At 36.3% G+C, this 24,509-nt stretch overlaps 1 protein-coding gene across 7 annotated transcripts in view; it reads right to left on the bottom strand.

Annotated features, from left to right (window-relative positions):
- Positions 1-24,509, bottom strand: part of PHKB (phosphorylase kinase regulatory subunit beta) — a 213,425-nt gene that overhangs the window by 120,752 nt on the left and 68,164 nt on the right. For all 7 annotated transcript variants that reach the window (XM_020881709.2, XM_020881707.2, XM_070451354.1 and 4 more), the window contains 2 exons: positions 23,460-23,575; positions 3,422-3,485 (listed from right to left, as the gene is read on the bottom strand). In XM_020881709.2, coding sequence (XP_020737368.2) covers positions 3,422-3,485; positions 23,460-23,575 — 180 coding nt within the window. The remainder of the gene's footprint in view (positions 1-3,421; positions 3,486-23,459; positions 23,576-24,509) is intronic.

Raw genomic sequence — 24,509 nt, forward strand, 5'->3', positions numbered from 1 at the left:
TGTCTTGTTCCTGATCTTGGAGGAAACGCTTTCAGATTTTGACTATTGAGAATAATGTTTGCTGTTGGTTTATCATATATGGGCTTTATTATGTGCAGGTAGGTTCCTTCTATGCCCATTTTTTGAAGTTTTTGTCATAAATGAGTGCTAAATTTTGTCAAAAGCTTTTTCTGCATTTACTGAGATCATCATATGGTTTTTAATCTTTCAATCTGTTAATACAGTATATCACATTGATTGATTTGCATATAATGAAGAATCCTTGCATCCCTGGGAAAAACAGAACTTGATTATAGCGTATTACCTGTTTAATGTGTTGTTGGACTCTGCCTGCTAGAATTTTGTTGAAGATTTTTGCATTTATGTTCATCAGTGACATTGGCCTGTAATTTTCTTTTTTTGTGACGTCTTTGTCTGGTTTTGATACCAGGTTTTGAAATCATCATAGAATGAGTTTGGCAGTGTTCCTTCCTCTGCAATCTTTTGGAGCAGTTTGAGAAGGATAGGCATTAGCTCTTCTCTAAATGTTGAATAAAATTCACTGGTGAAGTCAGCTGGCCCTGGGGTTTTGGATTTTGGGAAATTTTTTAATCACAGTTTCAATTTCAGTGCTTGTCATTGGTTTGCTCATAATATTTATTTCTTCCTAGTTTAGTCTTGGAAGGTTGAACTTTTCTAAGACTCTGTTCTTGTCTTCAAGGTTGTCCATTTTGTTGGCATATAATTGCTCATAATAGTCTCTTATGATCCTTTGTATCTCTGTGTTGTCTGCTGTAACCTCTCCTTTTTCATTTCTAATTGTGTTGATTTGATTCTTCTCCCTTCAAAGAACCAGCTTTTAGTTTTATTAATCTTTATTGTTGTTTCCTTCATTTCTTTTTTCATTTATTTCTGCTCTGATCTTTATGATTTCTTTCCTTCTACTAACTTTGGGGTCTTTTTGTTCTTCTTTTTCTGGTTGTTTTAGCTGTAAAGTTATGCTATCTATATGATGTTTTTCTTGTTTTTTGTATTGCTATACTTTCATCTTAGAACTGTTTTTGCTGCACTCCATAGGTTTTCTATCATTGTGTTTTCATCATCATTTGTTTCTAAGAATTTTTGCTTTCCCTTTTTATTTCTTCAGTAACCTGTTGGTTATTTATAAACATATTGCTTAATCTCCATGTGTTTGTGTTGTTTAATCTGCATGTGCTTGTGTTTGTTACAGTTTTTTCCCTGTAACTGATATCTAGTTTCATAGCATTAAGGTCAGAAAAGATGCTTGACACAATTTCAATTTTCTTAAATATACTGAGGCTTGACTTGTGACCCAAGATGTGGTCTATCCTAGAGAATGTTCCATGTGCACTTGAGAAGAAAATGTATTCTTCTGCATTTGAATGGAATGTCCTGAAGATATCAATTAGGTTTATCTGATCTAATGTGTAATTTAAGGCTTGTGTTTCCTTATTAATTTTCTGTTTTGATGATCTGTCCACTGGTGTTAAGTGGGGTGTTAAAAGTCCCCTAGTATTATTGTGTTACAGTCAATTTCCCCTTTTATATCTGTTAGTGTGTGCCTTATGTACTGAGGTGCTCGCTCCTATGTTGTGTGCATAAATATTTAAAATTGTTATGTGTTCTTCTTGGATTGATCCCGTGATCTTTATGTAGTGTCTTTCTTTGTCTCTTTTAAGATTCTTTAGCTTAAGGTCTGTTTTGTCTGATTTGAGCATTGATGTGCTGTGTTTAGTTGTTCAGTTGTGTCTGAATCTTTGCAACCCCATGGACTGTAGCCTGCCAGGCTCCTCTGCCCATGGGAATTCTCCAGGCAAGAATACTGAAGTGGGATGCCATGCCCTCCTCCAAAGGATCTTCCCAATCCAGGGACTGAACCCAGGTCTCCCGCATTGCAGGCAGAGTTTTTACCATTTGAGCCACCAGAGAAGCCCATGAGAATTGCTACTCTGGCTTACTTCTGATTTCCATTTGTATGGAATATCTTTTTTACCCTCTCTCTTTCAGTCTGTATGTGTCTCTAGGTCTGAAGTTGGTTTCCTGTAGAGAGCATATTTATGGGTGTTTTTGTATCCATTCAGTCAGTCTGTGTCTTTTGGGTGGAGCATTTAATCCATTTACATTTAAAGTAATTATTGATATGGGGCTTACCAGGTGACACTAATTGAAAAGAACTTGCCTGCCAATGCTAGAGATGTAATAGATGCAGGTTTAATCACTGGATTGCAAAGACCCCCTGGAGAAGGGCATGCCAACCCATTCCAGTATTCTTGCCTGGAGAATCCCATGGAGAGAGGGGTCTGGAGGGCTACAGTTCATAGGGTTACAAAGAGTTGAATACGAATGAAACAACATTTTCTTAATTGTTTTGGGGTTTTGCGGGTTTTTTCCTTGTCTTGTGTTTCCTGCCTATAGAAATCCTTTTAGCATTTGCTGGAAAGCTGGTTTGGTGGTGCTAAATTCTCTTAATTTTTGCTTATCTGTAAAGCTTTTGCTTTCTCTATCAATTCTGAATGAGATCCTTGCCAGGTAAAGTAATCTTGGTTGTAGATTTTTCCCTTTTGCTACTTTAAATGTATCCTGCCATTCCCTTCTGGCCTGCAGAGTTTCTGCTGAAAGATCAGCTGTCAACAGTATGGGATTTCCCTTGTATGCTACTTGTTGCTTTTCCCTCGCTGCTTTTAAATGTTCTTTCTTCATGTTTACTCTTTGTTAGCTTGATTAGTCTGTGTTTTGGTGTATTTCTCCTTGCACTTATCCTGCATGGGTATCTTTACAGAAATTGCTAAAGAAAATTAGTCTACTTCTTGATCCAGAGAAATAACCAGTATTACTGCATATTATTCCTTCCATTGACAACTCAATCCATGGTCACTTGATTAGGTGCAGAAATCAGTTAAAAACTTAAGGCAATCCTCAGGGTTTCCCTTTGTCTCAAAGAAAATGAGATTTAGACAAATGAATACAGTCAGTTGAGGGTTAAGCTAGGATCCCAATTTCCAATTCCTTGGCTGCACATCTGAAGCAAATTTTCCCTCTGCATGAAATATACATCTATATACATTAAATTGAAACCAACAAGGGAACTGACAAGTAAAATATTTAGTACATAATGCAAGGAATATATAAAAATTTTGAAAGTTGAACAAAAGACTAGAGAGAAAAGCTACTGAACTTGGAAAATGAAAATTCTTTATCAAGAGTTTTATTGTTAAATTAAGCAATCTTTTTTTGTTGTTGTTAGAAAACTAAAATTTAAGAAGCAAATCATATTCAAAGGAAAGGTTGTTCAACCATGGGCTGCTATGTAAATTCCAGACATTCTCTGATCACGATGAATGACTTGGTTAATAAGTGGCCAAGTTAATTAAACATGCAATCAAAAAAATAAAGTTTGTTGTTGCTATTGCTGTTTTTTTACCTGGTTGCCAAAGAGGTTGAATCCATTAATTGCTTCTAGAGCTGCTTTTGCTAAGCCAACAGAGCTAGAAGAGAAAAGGAAATATTTTATAACTCTGATGTATTTGTCTATAAAAGAATAACTGTTATCTGATGAATATTCACAAGCAAGTATTTTTATTAACATTTATAACAACTTCCCAAGAATAATGTCTAATAGACTTCAGCCTGACATTTCACTATGTTAATTTTTCTTCCTTATGTTAGTGATCTCCAGGGGAAAATATTTCTAAGTTCACCAAGATTTAGACAAATGGTCATACTATTGATGGGAGTAGTCTTAATTCCAGTATCACTTATATTCACTAACTCAAGGGAAAAAAATGATTAAGTTTAGAAGAAAGTGAAGTATGATGATATTTGCATGGTAATACCAGGCTGGGCATCACCATTCAGATCAATGAATACAGCTTTTCTCATGTCAATTCTGAGCCCTAGAAAACATTTTGCATATCATACACTTGCCACAGAGTAGTGTTTAATATACCCATTCAAATACTCTCTGCGTAAGGTCCAATGAAATGGCATTATTTTATGCTCACAGATCAAAGGATCATCATACCTCTGATTTTTTGCTATATTCTTCTCTTTGTAATAAAATGTATACTTCTTTGGCCTCTCAGATCTCATATAATAGTGCTGAAAAATGGGAAGACCCAAATTTCATTACAAATATGAAACTATTATCTTATAAATACCAACCTTTAAATACTTTAGATCTAATATCTAGTTTACTTATTGCAATTTTTTGTCTTTTCCTCAAAGCAACTGCATATTCCATTAATCATTTAAAATTAATGATCTGTCATCATTTCTCTAAAGCAGCGATTATTAAAGTGTGGTTCTCAGAGCAGCAGCATTACCTGGAAGCTTGCCAATTCTCACTGCTTTCTGGGAACGGGGTGTTGACAAGCCCTCCAGGTGCTTGAATGCACTTTATCTGAGAACCACCATCTTAAGCTATTCATCTTATCACGATCTACATTTTCTATGGGCTGTTTACATGAAATGTTCTCAAGTAAGCATTAATTTTACTATAGAATAGTAACTAGTTGGGAAATATTTAAAAATACATGGATGGGAAGGAATACAGCCAATGTTTTATAACTTTAAATGAAACAGAACCTTTAAAAATTGTGAATTTAAAAATTGTGTTGCATACCTAATGCTTACATAATATTGTACACCAACTATACTTCAATTTTTAAAAAGGATAATTAATCTATGGAGATAGTGATCAGGTGGATGGTACAGTGAAGAAAACAAAAAAACTATAATTCAATGTCCTACCTAATTGACAAACCTAAGAAAATTTTGACACATTAACTCTCAGGGGCCTATTTTAAGTATTAAAATACCTTGGAATTGATAAAGCAATGCAGTTTATAGCAATAAAGTGAAATCCAGAAACTCAAACATGAGCTAAGACAAAGAACAGATTTTTTTGTTTTTATTACATAAGTTAAAAGTACAAAGGTACGTGACTTAGACTACAGGATTTTATCCACAGGTTATATAATCACAGACACAGAAAATCCTTCAGCTCAGTTCAGTCACTCAGTTGTGCCTGACTCTTGGCAACCCCGTGGACTGCAGCACACCAGGCTTCCCTGTCCATCACCAACTTATGGAGCTTACTCAAACTCATGTCCATTGAGTCTGTGATGCCATCCAACCATTTCATCCTCTGTCGTCCCCTTCTCCTCCCACCTTCAAACTTTCCCAGCATCAGGGTCTTTTCAAATGAGTCAGTTCTTTGCATCAGGTGGCCAAAGTATTGGAGTTTCAACTTCAACATCAGTCCTTCCAATGAATATTCAGGACAGATTTCCTTTAGGAAGGACTGGTTGGATCTCCTTGCTGTCCAAGGGACTCTCAAGAGTTTTCTCCAACAACACAGTTCAAAAGCATCAATTCTCTGGTGCTCAGCTTTCTTTATAGTTCAACAATCACATCCATACAAGACTACTGGAAAAACCATAGCTTTGACTAGATGGACCTTTGTTGGCAAAGTAAAGACTCTGCTTTGTAATATGCTGTCTAGGTTGTTCATAACTTTTCTTCCAAGGAGCAAGCATCTTTTAATTTCATGGCTGCAGTCAAAATCTGCAGTGATTTGGGAGCTCAAAAATATAAAGTTTCTCGCTGTTTCCCCATCTATTTGCCACGAAGTTGATGGGACTGGATGCCATGATCTTAGTTTTTTGAATGTTGAGTTTTAAGCCAACTTTTTCACTTTTCTTTTTCACTTTAATCAAGAGGCTCTTTAGTTCTCCTTCGCTTTCTGCAATAAGGGTAGTGTCATCTGCATATCTGAGGGTATTGATATTTCTCCCTGCAGTCTTGATTCCAGCTTGTGCTTCATCCAGCCCAGCATTTTTCATTATGTACTCTGCATGTAAGTTAAATAAGCAGGGTGACAATATACAGCCTTGATGTACTCCTTTTCCTATCTGGAACCAGTCTGTTGTTCCATGTCCAGTTCTAACTGTTGCTTCCTGACCTGCATACAGGTTTGTCAAGAGGCAGGTCAGGTGGTCTGGTATTCCCTCTCTTGAAGAATTTTCCAGAGTCCTTAAGAATCAATAAAAATGTACTATGCAGATGATACCACTCTAATGGCAGAAAGCAAAGAGAAACTAAAGAAACTCTTGATGAGTGAAGGAGGAGAGTGAATAAGCCAGCTTAAAACTCGGTATTAAAAAAACTAAGTTCATGGCCTCCAGTCTCATAGCTTCATGGCAAATAGAAGGGAGAAAGAGAAGAAGTGACAGATTTCCTCTTCTTGGGCTCTAAAATCACTGTGTATGATGACTGCAGCTATGAAATTAGAAGATAATTACTTTTTGACAAGAAAGCTATGACAAAGCTAGACAGTGTGTTGGAAGCAAAAAGGTCCATACAGTCAAGGCTATGGTCTTTCCAGTAGGCATGTACGGATATGAGAGCTACACCACTAAGAAGGCTGACTGCCAAAGAACTGAACTGTGCTGCTGAAAAAGACTCTTGAAAGTCCCCTGGACAGCAAGGAGATCAAATCATTTGGTCTTAAATGAAACCAACAATGAATACTCATTAGAAAGATTGATACTGAAGCTCCAGTACTTTGGCCATCTGATGCAAATGGTCAGTTCATTGGAAAGACCATGATGCTGGGAAAGGTTGAAGGCAGAAGGAGAAAACAGCAACAGAGGATAAGATGGTTGGATGGCATCACCAATTCAATGGACATGAACTTAGGCAAACTCCAAGAGATGGTGAGGGACAGAAAGTCTTGCATGCTGCAGTCCCTGGGGTCACGAAGAGTCGGAAATGACTTGGAGACTAAGCAACAACAAGGTCCCAGGAGACAAATTCACTATCAAAATGAATTTTATTTCTACACACTAGCCATAGACACTTGTATAGTGATACACATAGTATCACTATAACATGAAATAACTCAAAACATTTTAGCATAAATTCAACAAAATATGTGCAAGACCTGAACACTGAAAAGCAGTTCTGAAAAAATTAAAAAGACCTAAACAAATAAAGAGATGTCCCACATTCATGAATTGGAAAATTGAAGATCATTAAAGTATCAATTATCTTCAAAATGATCTATTGATTCAATGCAATCACAATCAAGTATCAACAGGCATTTTTTTTAAAAACTGACTAGCGAATTCTAAAATAAATGTGAAAATGTCCTGGGACAGTAGAAAGGTTTTCTTTAAAGGAGAGCAAATCTGAAGGACTACTTCAGAGGTAGAAGAGCTCCATGATGATGCCAGTAAAAGAAAACATTTCTGAAAAAATAAGAACAATCTGTGTAGGGCAGAATAGTTTTTCTTGGATTTAAATAAAGCTAGTTATTCCTTCAGAAAAAATGTTGAAGAACAATTTGATTTCACAATTTAGCATAAAGCAACAATTACCAGTGGAATATAGTACAGATCAGGGAAGACTTGTAAATCAATAAGACAGTCTAGAAATAGACCCATATATACATGATCAAACAGCCAGGTAAGTCAATGCGGAAAGAATAGCCTTCAATGGTACTGGAATAGTGAAGTATCTACATGCGGAAAAAAATCTCAATTTTTGCTTCATACTACACAAAAGTAATTTGAAATAGATCATAGACTTAAATGTAAAAGCTAAAACTAGAAATCTTTTAGAACAAAACCTAGGAAAAAGCTCTTCACAATTTTGAAGTGGAAAAAATTTCTAAGACACAATGAAGAACTAATCATAAAAATTTTGATAAATTAGACTTCATCAGAATTAATATCTGATCTTCAAAACATGCCATTAATAAAATTAAAAGGCAAGTTGAACTCTGTAAAAAAAATTTGTAAAAAAGAAAAAACCCATATCTCACAAAAGAATCTAGAATATATAAAGAACTTTAACAACTCAATAAGAATACAAACAACCCACTTTAAAAATGAGAAAGAGATTTTGACACTTCAAAATGCAGATATATGAAAGTAAACGGTACATGAAAAGTTGTTTAATAAAATTAGTCAACAGAAAATAAAAATTAAAATTACCACATACTCATAAGAATAATTTAAAAAATACTAACAATACCAAGTATAGACAAAGATGTGGAGCAATTGAAGTTTCTGCCGTTTGATGGCAGGTATGAATGGTAGGAATGAAAAATGGTAAATTCCTTTCAAAAAACAGTTTGTCAGTTTCTTAAAATGTTAAAACACTTATTATATAACTCAGGAATTCTACTGTTATGTATTTTCCAAGAGAAATAAAAACATATATTAACAAAAAGAGCTGTATTGAAATGTTCACAACAGCTTTATTTTAATAGCCCAAACTGTCAACAAACCAAATGTTCATCAACAGAAAATGGATAAACCAAACTGTGGTTTATCTGTATAATGGGATACTATTTGACAATAAAAAGGAACAAAAAACTGAAAAAAATTAAAAAAATACATGAAAGGGAAGGCAAAGTAGACATAATTTTCCCTATTCCTCTCTCTAAGTACAATTAAAAACCCTAGACATAAAATAAGAGACTTGCCTGTAGCTCAGACAGTAAAGAATCTGCCTACAATGCAGGAGACTCAGGTTCGATCCCTGGGTTGGGAAGATTCTCTGGAGAAGGGAATGGCAACCCACTCCAGTATTCTTGCCTGGAGAATCCCATGGACAAAGGAGTCTGGTGGGCAACAGTCCATGGGGTTGCAAACAGTCACATATGACTGAAGACCTACTACTACAACTATTACTAGACATAACACAAATATAAAAAGGTTCAAAAGGATAGTGAGAAGGCAGACTGCCTAGGAACCTCGGGATTCCAGAAACAGCAGTATAAGGAATCTCCTGAGTTTCCCTTTTGCATTTTTTTTTCTTTTGCCTCCATATATATACCAGACTTAGAGCTGAATAAACCAACAACTAGGAAATACAGGTAGATACATACAAAAAAATACCCAGCAAAAGTCAGTGGACCAGAGCAACCTAGCAAAATGGAAAACTTTTAGACCATAACCAGTCAAAAAAACTGTGACTCTATCTCCACCCACTCTTGTATACACTGAGTGGGAAATTTAGATTTCTATGCTCCTGAGACTATAATGAGGAACTGGACCCAACATCCAACCAACTCAGTTGTAGTGGTGTCAGAAAAACCCAAGGAAGAAATTAAGACTTGCATTCCCGATGGACGGTAAAAAGTCTCTATTCTCACACCTCAGTGTCAGTGGACATCACACAGAGAGCCTAGACTTTCATTCCTACCCACCAGTAAATAGGTGAATCTCCCCTTCCTCTGAGGATGGCACTAGAGGAAGTCCAGTGGACAATTAAAACTCACATGAATGCCCAACTATAAAGAGGCCACACCCTTTTCCTTGTCATGTAAGTGAAGGTCGCCTGGAAATTAGTACTAAGGTAGTAATACTTCTATCCTTCCCAGACAGGGAGATATTAATTGAAGCCTACTGGGGAGCTAGACATGACAACCCAGATCCAGCAGTAATGTGGAGTCTCTATATTGGGTGTCAACAATACACAAAAAACTGGCAGTAATGGGGTGATGTGTTTAGACTCTTCCCCTGCCAGGGTGGTGTCAAAAAAATACAACTAAAATAAAAAATAAAACCCACTGTCTTATAATATCTTAAATGTTCATCAGTTCAGTTGAATTCAGTTCAGTGGCTCAGTCGTGTCTGACTCTTTTCAACCCCATGAACCACAGCATGCCAGGCCTCCCTATCCATCACCAACTCCCGGAGATTATCCAAACTCATGCCTATTGAGTCAGTGATGCCATCCAACCATCTGGTCCTCTGTCATCCCCTTCTCCTCCTGCCCTCAATCTTTCCCAGCATAAGGGTCTTTTCCAATGAGTCAGTTCTTCGCATCAGGTGGCCAAATTTCAGCTGCAACATCAGTCCTTCCAGTGAACATCCAGGACTGATCTCCTTTAAGATGGACTGGTTGGATCTCCTTGCAGTCCAAGGGACTCTCAAGAGTCTTCTCCAACACCACAGTTCAAAAGTATCAATTCTTTGTTGCTCAGCTCTCTTCATGATCCAACTCTCACATCCATACATGACCACTGGAAAAACCATAGCCTTGACTAGACGGACCTTTGTTGACAAAATAATGTCTCTGCTTTTTAACATGCTGTTTAGGTTGGTCATAACTTTCCTTCCAAGGAGTAAGCATCTTTTAATTTCATGGCTGCACTCACCATCTGCAGTGATTTTGGAGCCCCCCCAAAAAAATGTCAGCTACTGTTTTCACTGTTTCCCCATCTATTTGCCATGAAGTGATGGGACTAATTTAAAAAAAAATCACTCATATCTAGAACCAGAACTATTCAAAATGAATAAAAGCTATCTATCTATATCAATACATACTTATACTGAGACAAGAGAGATGTGAAAATTAACAAAGACTTTAAAGCAGTTGTGATGAAAAGGCTTCACTGAGCAATTATGACTATGAGTGAAACAAATGAAAAAGGGTCAGCTATGAAATAGGAAATCTCAGCAAAGTCTTTAGAACTGAAAAATACAATAATCAAAACAAAAAGCTCAGTGAATAGGATGAAGGAGACAGAAGAAAGAACAGCTAACCTGAAAGATAAAACAATAGAAATTATCTAGTCTGAACAAAAAAGAGAAAAGACTTAACAAAACAAATGAAGAGAATCTCAGAGACCTGTGGGACTTCAACAAAGATTTAACATTCATGTCACTGGACTTCCTGAACAAGAAAAAAAAAGGATGAACCTTAAAGAAAAAAAAGCATCTTAAACAATGGCAGAAAATTTCCCAGTTAGCAAAAGACAAAAAGCTAAGTGAAACTCAAACAAAATAAAATGAAAATACTCATTCAGGACACATCATAACTTCTGAAAACTAAAGAAAAAGAAAAATCTTGACAGTATCCAAAGAAAACATGTCTACAGAGGAAAAGCAATTAAATAACAGTGAACCGCTTATTAAAAAAAAAAAAACTAAAAGGATGTGACATAAGAGTTTTTAAGCATTAAAAGAAGGAACTGTCAACCCAGAATCTTATACCAGTAAATATATTCTATATATTTATTTATTTAAGCAAGGCATTCCCAGATGAAGGAAAAGTAAGAGGTTTGTCATAAGCAGATTTACCCTAAAAATATGGCAGAAGTAAGTTCTCAAAACAGAAAGGAAATGCTAGATAATTAGAAAATGGTAAACAAAACTACTAGTAAATACAATAGGCTTTACTCCTGTTGAGTTTTATAAATTATGCTTGATAGTTACAGCAAAAGTTATAACACTGTGGTTCTAAATGTGTATGGAGGAAATATTTAATATAATTAGATTATAAATGGGGGAGGGTAACAAGACACATATGAAGGTAAAGTTTCTATAATCCCTCTACCTGATAAAATGATGACATTAATATACTGAGTTTATATGTGTATATAATAATACCAGAGCAACCACTGAAAAGCCATAAAAAAAGATCATTCAAAACCACTATAGATAATCAAAATGGAATTCTAAAAAATGTTTTAGAACCAACAGGAGGGTAGGAAAAAGAAAACAGAGAAATGAAAAAAAGAATAAATACAAAGATAAAATGGCAAATGCAAACCAAAACATATCAATAATTACATTCAATGTAAAAGTCTACACATGGCAATTAAAAGAAAGATCGGCAGAGCTGATCTAAAAACATGACCCAACTGTATACAAGAAGCTCTTTTTGAATATAATAATATAGACAGGATGAAAGTAAAAGGATTTAAAAAAGAAGTATCATGTAACCATCTCAAAGGAAAGCATATTTTGAAGTCCCAACCCGGAGAGGTAGTATTTTAGAGACAGGGCCTTTGGAAGGTAATTAGGCTTAGATTAGGTCGCGAATATGGAGCCCCTATGAATGATGAGTCACACAGCATGTGGGATTTTAGTTCCCTGACCAAGGATGGAACTGTGTCCCCTGCAGTGAAAGCATGGAGTCTTAATCACTGGACCCTCAGGGAAGTACCAGGATTAGTATCTCTTTAAGAAGAGAGACCAGAGAGCTTGCTTTGTCTCCATCTCTGGCATGAAAGGACATGGCATCAGAAGAAAGTCCTCACCAGAGAACAGAGATGTCTAGCAACTTGATCTTGGACACTTCAGACTCCAGAATATATAAATTCCTATTGTTTAAGCTACCCAGTCCATGGTACTTTGTTTGAGCAGGACAAATCAATGAATACAATTCTATATAACAGGAGTATACTTTTTTTTTTTCAAGTGCTCACACCAATATCAAGAGATCTTATCTTGGCCATAAACAAAATCTCAAGACTATAAAAGAACTGAAATCCTACTGTACTCTTTAATCACAATAGCATCAAACTGGAATCAATAATAGAACAGGAATATCTGCCAACACTTGTAAAGAAAACAATATATACCTGTCTATATAATCCATATGAATGAAAGAAGAATCTCAAGTGAAATAAAAAATACAATGGATAGAATGAAAATGAAAATATAACATCAAAATTTGTATAGTATAACTACAATAGTACTGAGAGGGGAAATTTATAGAACTAAATGAATATATAAGCAAAGAGAAAAGCCTCAAATCAATTATCTAATCCCAGTGTAATTGAAGCTAGAAAAAGAGCAAAATAAACCTGAAGCAAACAGAAGGAAATAACACAGATAAGAGAAAACAATGACATTGATACACCCACACCCACAGGAAAAAAAAAAAGAAAAAAATCAGTGGAACAAACAACTAATCTTTAAAGGGTTAAAGAAAATTGACAAAGCCTGACAAAGAAATAAGACACAAATGACCAATATTAGGCATAAAACAGGAGATAACACTATAGACATTGTAGGTATCAAAAGGATAATGAGCAAATACTCTGAACAATTCAACATACATAGATTAAAAGGAATGAATCAATTCCTGGAAAAGCAAAACTATCACTACTCATTCAATATGAAATAATTTGAATAGCCCCATTACTGTTAAGAAGTTGAATCCATAATTTTCAAATGGTCAAAAAAAAAACCTCTCCATACCTATATGATTTCACTAAAGAAATCTACCAAATATTTAAAGAAAAATTGACACCAATTCTACACAATCTTCCAGAAAATAGAGTGGGGAAAAAACACTTCAGAGTTAATTTAACTGAAGCTAGCATTACCCTGATACCAAAACAAAACAAAGACAATGCACAAAAAGAAATCTATAGGCCAATATCTCTCATGACTACAGACATTAGTATCTTTTTAAAAATTAGCAAATAGAATTAAGCAATATGTGAAATGAATTATCCCCATGACTGACCAGGTGAGGTTTAGTCTAGGGACAAAAGGCCAGTTCGATAATCAGAAATTAATCAACACAGTCCACCATATTAATAGCCTAAAGAAGGAAATTCACAGGATCATATTGGTGGTATTAGCAGAGCAATAGACATATAGAACCCAGAAACGGCCCAATATAAATATGCCCATTTTATTTTCAACAAGAGCACAAAGGCATTTCAATAAAGGAAAGACAGTCCTTTCAACAAACGCAAATAATGCTAGAGCAACTGGACATGCATCGAAAAAAAAAAAAAAAAACCTTCAACATCATACCTTATACAAAATTAACTCAAAATAGATCATGAACTTAAATATAAGACACAACATTGAAACATGTATATTATCTAGGGTGAAACAGATCACCAGCCCAGGTTGGGTGCATGAGACAAGTGCTCGGGCCTGGTGCACTGGGAAGACCCAGAGGGATCGGGTGGAGAGGGAGGTGGGAGGGGGGAACGGGATGGAGAATACATGTAAATCCATGGCTAATTCATTTCAATGTATGACAAAAACCACTGCAATGATGTAAAGTAATTAGCCTCCAACTAATAAAAATAAATGGAAAAAAAAAAGACACAACATTATGTAACTTTTATAAAACAGACCATCAGAGAAAATCATCAGAATCAAGGTTACACAGAGTTGTCAGAATTTACACTGAAAGCACAATCCATAAAAGAAAAAATTTATATACTGGGTTTCATTAAAATTGAAAGCTTGCTCTAACCAAAAAAAAAAAAAAAAAAAAAAAAACCCCAAGCTACAGACTAGGAGAATATATTTGCAGAACACAAAATTAAAGGACTAGTATCAAGAATTATTTATGTATAAAGAATTTCTCAAAAATCAACAATGAAAAAAACCCGTCCAATTAGAAAAAGAGCAAAAGACATGAAGAGACATTTCACTGAAGATGCAGATGATATACAGTCACATGAAAACACCCAATATCATTATCCATTAGGAAATGCAAATTAAAACCACAATAAGCTACCACTATAAACAAATCAGAGTAAATAAAGTAAAAAATAGTGATAACACTAAATGCTGGCAAAGATTCAGAGAAATGACATCATACATTGCTAGTAGGAATGTAAAGCAATATGGGACTCTCAAAAATAGTCTTGCAGTTTCTTTAAAATCTAAACATGTAACTACCTACTGGACATTCATTCATCCCAGATAAGGTCACAATCATTTACAACTATGTTTCCTTTTAAGAGTTTTATAATTTTAGTTCTTATTATTAGGTCATTGATTCTTTTCCAGTTAATTTTGTTATTATACACTACATGAAGTAGGGACCCAAATTTTCTTTTGTATCCAGTTGTCCCAGCACCATTTGCTAAAGACTATATTCTCCTCTATCAATTATCCTTGCACCTTTGTGAAAATCAACTGACCATACATGTACGGGTTTCTTTCTAGATCATCAGTTTTACTGCACTAATATCTGTCTCTTGTTATACTTGTACCACACTATTTAATCATTGTAGCAGATTACTGTAACTACAGTAGGCTCATTACTGTAATAAATTTTGAAGTTGCAAAGTGTGGATCTTCCAACTTTGTTCTTTATCAAGGGTTGTTTTGGCTATTCTGAGTTCCTTGCATTTCCATGCAAATTTTAGGATTAGTTTGCCAATTTCTACAAAAAAAAATTTTTTTGATATGGATTACACTGAACTGCCATGAAGTAGGAAATGGCAACCCATTTCAATATTCTTGCCTGGAAAATTCCATGGACAGAGGAGCCTGGTGGTATAGCGCTACAGTCCATGGGGTGGCAAAGGGTCAGAGGTGACTGAGCACACACTGAACACAGGATATCTTTCCATTCTTGGATGTCTTCTTTAATTTTTTTCAACAATATTTTATAGTTTTTGATGTACAGGTCTTGCATTTCTTTTGTTAATCCCCTCTACTTTAAAAGTGAGGAAACTAAGTTCTGAGAGATTGAATGTGACTTTCAAATGCATGCTTACTTTCTCTTTGGTGAAAACTCTCTTCCTTACTACAATATATGCAGATCATTTTACCCTGGTTCTCAAGAACAACTAAGCCAATAATCTGGTATCGCTTCCCAGGTGACCCTAGTGGTGAAGAACTCACCTGCCAATGGAGGAGATATAAGAGATGTGGGTTTGATCCCTGGGTCTGCCATGCAGACAACCCACTCCAGCATTTTTTGCCTAAAGAAATCCATGGACAGAGAAGCCTGGAGGGCTACAGCGCAAAGAGTCACAAAGAGTCAGACAAGACTGAAGCAACTTAGCATGCACACACTACTGACTCAAATCTGCAGTCCAGCATTTCTCTTTCAGTGAAGAAGTACCTCGCACTTCCACAGGATGAACAAATTTCAAAACAATCCACATGGTACTCGCTAGTATGCTTAAGAGAAGGGGCATGGTCTCTTTTCATAGCCAAAGTCACTTTAGAGAAATGACAAGGCCTACAACCTGGAGGAACAAAGTCCAAATGAAGAATATGTGCTAGTTTAAAATATGTCTGCAAAATCTTTGCCTTCTATCAAAAGGTGGAGTCTAATTCCCCTCACTTATCTTATTGACTGTAACAGATAGGATGTAGTGAAAGTTATGCTGCACGATTTCCAAGGTTAGGTCATAAAAAGATATAGCTTCCATCTGGCCTGTGAGTTTTGGGACACTGAACCTTGGAACCTAGCTACCACAATGTGTGCAGTCTATATGGAAAAACTTCATATAAGTGTTCCTGCTGAAGTCCCAGTCAACACTCTGATACCCAAGTGAGGAAGTTTTCAAAGTTGACTCTAGCCTCAGCCACAATTGATGGCAAACCTGAGACCCTAAGTATGAACCACCCTAGTTAGCCTAGTCAACCCTCTGAACCATGAGAGTTAACAATAGTAAAAGATTGTTATTCTGCTGTTTTATGCTTCTAAGTTTGGGATGCTTTATTTGAAACAGTAGGTAGCAAGAAAAGAATTTAAGGCAGGTTTCTAACTGCATGCACACCCGGCACAATCATACCTAGCCTTGAATAGTCCAAATGGAAACCAAACAGTACCTGCATAAGAATTCTAAATTCTTAGAACCTAAGGGTTAGAAGAGCCATAGGAATCATATACTCTGACAATGCATGCAAAAACATTCGCTGCCAATTAATTTTATTGCCTAAGGATGTGTTCTCAATGCCCAAGGAGTTCTCTGTTAGTCCCCAGTGCACAAGGTTCATTCTAAGTTTAAAAATGGTGCAGAAAGACAGCTGAGGGATGAATTTGGAAACTGTCCTCTAAATAAAGCACTACAAAAGAAAGAAACATTGTATCTGGATTATAGTAAAGGTCAAGTTCTTACCATTTCAATTTTCTTTACCAATGCAATTGGTTGAATAATTGGACAATTGAAATTCACATATATGTTAATTTATTATTGACCGGTTATTTAAATCTTTGGCAACAGCAAGCTATTTGCGTGACTATTACCAACAGAGCATTCACCAGTTTGGTTCTTTAAAGGTGTTACCTTACATTTACTTACAGGAACTAAAAGTGTTTACCTGGGAGATAGTTTTTAATAAAGTGATTTATTGCATAAATGAAAGCTTCTCCAGAAAAGATAATGGGTTTGGACTAGGTGATTTAAAACACACCATGGAATCCAAAAAGTTAACTGGCAAGCATGAAAACTGAATTCACAATCTCATATTCATTAACATTATGCTTTAACTCCCTGAGGTGCCCAATCATACTTCCTGAAAAAAAGAGGACTTTACAGTACTATGGTTTTAATGGATGTTCATGAATTGTTCAGTACAGGAAAAATACATAAAATGAAGCAGAATGGATGGATAACTGCCTGTATTATAGCTCAATGACTAGAACATCAGAAATGACTTAAGAAGAGTAAGTAGTTACTTTAAATAACAAGTACTATATGAAATAAAATGGTCACTAAAATATCTTAAACTGATGCTATGATGGTTACTTATCAGATATTTTAGTGATAGTCTTCTTTATTGGAGAAGCCCAAATAGAACATAAAATTGTAATCCCCCCACAAAACCCCAATAATCTTTCCTTCTGGATATATATCTATAATGGGCTTCCCTGATAGCTCAGTTGGTAAAGAATCCACTTGCAATGCAGGAGACTCCTTCGATTTCTGGGTTGGGAAAAATTCGCTGGAAAAGGGATAGGCTACCCACTACAGTATTCCTGGGCTTCCATTGTGGCTCAGCTGGTAAAGAATCTGCCTGCAAAGTGGGAGACCCATGTTTGATACCTGGGTTGGGAAGATCCCCTGGAGAAAGGAATGGCTATCCACTCCAGTATTCTGACCTGGGAATTCCATGGACTGTATAATCCATGGGGTTGCTAGGAGTCAGACATGACTGAGCAACTTTCACTTTCACATATCTATAATAATCTTTCCATTTGGGCATTGCTGTTGTGGTTCAGCTGCTAAATCGTGGTTCAGCTGCTAAGTCATGTCTGATTTTGCAACTTCATGGACTACAGTATGCCAGATTTTCCCTGTTCTTCAGTATTTCCCAGAGTTTGCTCAAATCATGCCCATTGAGTCAGTGATGCCATCCAACCATCTCATCCTCTGTCATCCCCTTCTCCTCCTGACCTCAATCTTTCCCAGCATCAGGGTCTTTTCCAACAAGTCAGCTATTTGCATCAGGTGGCCAAAGAACTGGAGCTTCAGCTTCAGCATCAGTCCTTCCAATGAATATTCAGGGTTGATTATATATCTACATTACTAAGTTATTATAACTTTCCTTTTTGCTTTCCAATAGCCAAAAAATTTAAAGTTAGGCTTGAGATTCAATTCATATTTTACAGAGGACTCATCTCTTCTCCACCTGTAATGCAGGAGACCCCCATTTAATTCCTGGGTCAGGAAGATCCCCTGGAGAAAGGACAGGCTGCCCACTCCAGTATACATGGGCTTCCTCGGTGGCTCAGACAGTAAAGAATTGGCCTGCAATGGGGGAGACCTGGGTTTGATCCCTGGCTTGGGAAGATCCCCTGGAGGAGGGCACAGCAACCCACTCCAGTATTCTTGCCTGGAGAATCCCTATGGACAGAGCAGCCTGGAGGGTTACAGTCCATAGGGTGGCAAAGAGTCAGACATGACTGAGTGACTAAGCACAGCTCATTCTCTTCTCCAAAACAGTTTTGGCTTAAAGTATTTAAAGGTAGCCCCAAGGAGTAAAAACAGCCTTACATAAATGAGGAAGGGAAAATTTTAAAAGTAAAATACTGAATTTAACATGGAACAGCTAAAAAGACCACCTGGATATGTAACTCTGGGGATTAAGAATTAGTGTTATACTTTCTGCCTATGGATGCCACTGAGTAAGCATCGTTGAAGTCTTCCCCTTCCACTGCCACCATGTCTAGGTCAAAGTCTCCCAAAGAGCCTGAACAGCTACGGAAGCTCTTCATCAGAGGACTGAGCTTTGAAACAAATGATGAGTGTCTGAGGAGCCATTCTGAGCAATGAGGAACACTCACAGACTGTGCGGTAATAAGGAATCCAAATACCAAGTGCTGCAGAGGCTGCGGGTTTGTCACATAGGCCTGTGCAGAGGAGGTGGACACAGCCATGAGTGCAAGGCCACACACTGTGGATGGAAGAGCTGTGGAACCTAAGAGACTGTCTCAAGAGAAGATTCTCAAAGAGCTGGTGTCCACTTAACCGTGAAAAAGATTTTTGTTGGTGGCATTAAAGACACCAAAGAACATCACCTGAGAAATTATTTACAATAGTAGGAGAAAACTGAAGTGACTGAAATCATGACTGACCAAGGCAGTGGCAGAAAGAGAGGCTTTGCTTTTGTAACCTTTGATGGCCATGATTCCATAGCCAACACTGTCATTCAGAAATACCACATTGTGAATGGCCACAACTGCAAAGAAAGAAAAGCCCTATCAAGGCTTGCCTAAGCAAGAGGTGGCTAGTGCTTCATCCAACCAAAGAGGTCAAAGTGGTCTGGAAACTCTGATGGCAGCCATGGTGATGGTGGAAACCGGTGGCAGTGGGGATGGCTATAATAGATTTGGTAACGATGGAAGCAATTTTGGAGGTAGCAGAAGCTAGAATGATTTTGGCAATTACAATAATCAATCTTCAAATTTTGGACCCATGAAAGGAGGAAACTTTGGAGGCAGAAAATCTGGCTCCTATGGTGGTGGAGGCCAATACTTTGCCAAACCAGGAAACCAAGGTGGCTATGGTAGTTCCAGTAGCAGCAGTCCCTATGACCATGGAAGAAGCTTTTAATTATTGCCAGGAAACAGAGCTTAGCAGGAAAGGAGAGCCAGAGAAGTGATAGGTTACAATAGATTTGTGAACTCAGCCAAGCACAGTGGTAGCAGGGCCTAGCTGCTACAAAGAAGACATGTTTCAAACAATATCATGTATATGAGCAAAAACCTTGAGGACTGTATTTGTGATTAATTGTGTAACAGGTTATTTTAGTTTCTGTTTTATGGAAAGTGTAAAGTATTCCAATAAAGGGTTTTAATGCAGTTTTTTTTTTTTTTTTGCAGTCATCCTGTTGATTGTTAAATGTAATAGTCTAATCATGATGCTGAATAAATACTTTTTTTAAAAATGTGCTGTGTAAAGTTAATCTACTCTGAAGCCATTTTGGTAAACTATCTCAACAGTGTAAAGTTAGAATTCTTTCACGGTGATGCCAAGTTCCACTCAAAATTTATTTAAAACCTGCTTTGGTGGAGAAGCTTTTGTCTTCAGAACCTTGTTGTAGCTGAACTGACAGTTACTGTGTTGTGAACTGGAGTTCACCTTTAGAAGAGTCACCCATGCAAAGTCATGGAGGTTTTTGGTTATTAATGACTGTTGGCACATCCTATGTGATATATCTAATTACAGTACCAAATAATGTTATAGATGGGAAAGAAGCTTGTGTATCATCCATTATCAGGTATAATCAATAAAAGATTTAATATCTTCAAAAAAAGAATTTGTGTTATAATAAGTAAGTAACTAATACATGAAGGAAAATGCAATTAAATCAAATAATATTAATATGAGATTTTGAAATATAAGAAAATTTATTATAAGACTTTGAGAATAAACAGAAGAAAAAAGCATAATTATTTGAAATAGTTCTAGACACCCTAGGAGAAACTAAAAGGAATATGTTGTTCAAGGAAAAGTCAGATGAACAGAAAAATCAGGACAGCAGGGAATGGTTGCTCAGGAAACATTCAGTTACACTGAGCTTAGAGCAATGGATTCTTTTACCAAATCCTGAAAAGTATGAGGATGCTGCAAGAATGGGTTAAATGGTTACATGTAATGAGATCACTTTTTAGAAAAAAGTTCTGAAGCTTATCTAAGAAATGCTAAATAATTCAAGAATTTGGACTAAAACAGATACAGGCAAACCTGGGGCTGAAAAGGGCAGATTAGGAAGGGAATGACAAAGGCATCAGGCTAAATCAAGCTTTAGTGATTGCTAAGCAAAGATATCCTTGAAACTCAGCAAAATGTCACCAAGGTGGTACACCTTGCTGTTCTTTCCAACTTTAGGAAAACTTTTTACAGCATTAACTTACAACATGATACAGTAAAAATACCTTTGGATTTTGAAGCCAGCCACCTGGGATTTAGTTCTGGCTCCATTACCTTTGATCTGTATCACTGAAGGAATGGAGGGGGAAAAATCACCAAGTCTTCTAAACTTCAGTTTCCTCCTGTGTAAAAAGGCAGTAATGCTTCCTGCCTGGGCTAAATAAAACTTACCCTGTAACTGTAGTGCCAGGGTTTAAAATTACTAGAGAACCACTGAGCATGGATGCTGAAGGGGAGGCCTCTATCCTTAGAACACTATGTGTATGGGTTCAGGGACCTACGGGCAGTAATCATTCTTGACCAAGATGCAGTTTAGAAGGGATGCACACAGTGTGTGGCAAAGGAAGAAAGGGACATTTACCAAGTCAGTGAGCACAAGACCCTAGTGATCGTCAAGGCAACAGACTGTGCTCTGATTCCTGCTAAGGAGAACTGCACGGCACAGAGACACAGACTGGCAAAGAAAGTTAGAAGGCAAAGGGCAACATGAGTACTTTTAGCAAAAATTACTATATACCATTTCAGGCTTTTCAAAATTATGAGAATAACTTAAGAATATAACAAGGATATTGCATTAAGAAGTCCTTGGGTCAGACCCAACTAGAAACTAGGATCAGATAATTAACTAGGATCAGATAGTTCTGGGAAGTCTTACAGCAATAAATAAGAGTTGGGACTTAATCCCTGCCGGTAGCAGCTCTACATTCCATTCCCTGGCATGAGCACAGAAAGATACTGGCCTCCCACCACCACTGCAAACGCTACATCCATGAGAGCCACACAGCTCAGGTCTCCTGCAGTTTCAAACTAGACACTGTGTCAGCAGAGGTGACAGATCTGAAGCAGGCCTGTGAGTATCTGAGCTAAGAAGCATTGTGGAAAAAAAATTTTAAGTTATTTACAGCATTATACCATGGAAAATTAGAAGATGAATGTTAAATATATAAAAAGCACCATGCAAAGCTAAATAGCAAACTTCATTTCCCATCCGTTTGAATAAAATTGGCCTGCTACAATTAAGGTTAATTTTGCATGCAAAAGGTAGCAAAGAACATCACTTAATGATTTTCCAAGACTTGAAATAAAATCCTTAATGATTCCGTTTAAAGACGGGCACCTCAGTTACAGGAGAACAAGTTGGAGTCTCTCTTTTTTCACTGTCGTCATTTAGTTGCTAAGTCCTGTCCAACTCATTTGTGGCCCCATGGACAGTAGCCTGCCAAGCAACTTCCCAACACCGTCACTTTCTAAGATTAATGGTAATTTTTACCCAAGAGTCTTTCTGGGTTTACCACAGTTTTTATAAACTGAAAAAACCCTACTCTAAATATTTTATATCAAAAATGTCAGTGGGACCACACTGGCATATATTAAATAGTTATTAAAAAGCAGAAAGGGACCTGATAAATAACTACTGGAAAGGCAAATTTTAAAAAAATCACCTTTTCCAATCTTATACACTGTCTTGAATTTGACTGATAATTTGGAATGCTGAGAACTTATAGCTAAAATATAATATTTTCTTGCTATATATAGTATTTGCCTGAATTTAATGTCTGAATTATTTCTCTCCTTTATTGTCTTCCTTACACATTGTTACTATTCTACTCTATATAAACATGCCTCATATGAATCATAAAACTTACAGAAAAGTTTTTATGTTAGCTGATCAGAGTTAAACAAAAAATTCTTTTTATTTCAATCTTTGCTATTAAAATATTCTTAAATGTGAGTGTACTTTCATTTCAATGTTTACTTATGCATTATTCAAATTTCTGATAAATATCAACTCAATCATTACAACTTCATAAAGTAGAATACATTATTATCTTCATTTTACAAATGAGGGAAACTGAGGCAGAGATGTTATACGGCAAGTAATCTGGAGCAGATTTTAGAATCAACTTAATCTTTTTGTGTGTGATTAGTCCTTCCATTCAAAAAAGTACTGTGCTGCAGATTTCTCTTAACCAGTGTTTCCTAAACTGTTTCTCTACTTCATTTAAGTCTTGATGTTCTAAACTGCCCTATAGCTGATAACCTTTAGATTATTAAACTTTTTAGTGCGAAATGGATAGGACTAACTGAGCTACATTTTTTAGTTAAACAAAATATAAAGGGTGCGAGTAACTCTCGTTGGGATAAAAGTCAGCTCTATAACACGAAAAGGAATTTTAGATGTGATGCATTTACAACTGCTGTTTGGCAATTTTAATGTACTTGACCTTTCAAACAGTGTCATTTCAAAGAGGAAAAAGAAAATGACTTGGTTGAACAGAAAGGTCAAGTCTTAGACTGAATACTGATATGCATGTCCTGACACAGTGTGAAGCTGGCAAAGACACTCATATGCTCTTTTCTTACATCTGTTAATCGGTACTGAGAGGAGACGCTTCCTTTAATTTTAAGTGAATTTCACCTGAATTATATTAATATATAGAAAAAAAGAGAGATGAAAACTACACAGAAACCAGAGTTCCAATCTAGTTCTTTGATTTTTATTCACATTCCACACATTCAAATTAAAAGTAGAAAACAAAACACTCAGAAATCAGCAAATTACCTCGAATGCAGTTCTGTGCTGCCATTATTGTATTTGCTTCCTCTTTCCCAGACACCAAAGTCAGGTACCCGGTAAACTCTTTCTACACAGAATACAAGGTTCTGAATAAAAGAGACCTAAAAGAAAAAAAATGAAACATAAGGACACGTGAAATAACAGGACCTTTAGATACTGATATTTAGATAATAATACTTGGAATCTAAAATGTCAGATGTTAAATAAGTCTAAAACTTTGGAGATAAAAAGATACTTCTCAGTTCTAAAATGAGTCAATCTCACGTCAGATCAACTTAGAGTCTTGAGTCTCCTACTCCTGAAATCTAATCTTCCTCCTGCCTTTCCTATATAGCTATAAATACCCATTTGTACACACTCAAAAGCTTATAGTTCGAGATGGGCCCAACCAATTAGCAGGGAGTCACAGCTTTTATGTAAAGATTTCAGACATCTGATTAAATTTATACTTTCAGTAGTAACCATGGAAAGCAAAGATTATAGTCAGTTCTTACTTAATAAAAGTTTATTCATGTTAATAAAAACACTATTTTATGTGGGCTACTAGTCTTAATTACAGGGTTTCAATTTAGTCATCATGTTTGATTCAATATAGAAAAATGAATATGTGCACCTGCCTACCCTTTATCTCATTATCGCTCTTAAGTGGCAATACATATCCCCCCACCTCCACCCTACACACCTAATATATAACATGTATGTACTTTTAAGAATGACACAATAATAACACTAAAAAACCAAGTTAAGGTTCCACCAGCAGACTAGAAACTTGAGAAATTATAGGAAGAGAGAAAGCAGTAGGAAAGAATTGAGAAATCAGAGCAGAGGAAAGAAAACACAGCCTCTTAAAATGATTCTCCCCTGTTCTCTAGGGTCTCTAAGTCTCTAAGCCCAGAGTCAACAAATACATTGATCAAGAGTAGATGAAGAAGCAGTCTAACCTAGATTCTCTCACAAATGATGAATGGCTGAGGCAGCTGAATCCATGACCTTTTCATTCTCAATCCCAACACAGATATATCTGCCCTCAGAGCC

Source organism: Odocoileus virginianus, chromosome 20, assembly GCF_023699985.2.
Source record: "Odocoileus virginianus isolate 20LAN1187 ecotype Illinois chromosome 20, Ovbor_1.2, whole genome shotgun sequence".
Classification (NCBI taxonomy): domain Eukaryota; kingdom Metazoa; phylum Chordata; class Mammalia; order Artiodactyla; family Cervidae; genus Odocoileus; species Odocoileus virginianus.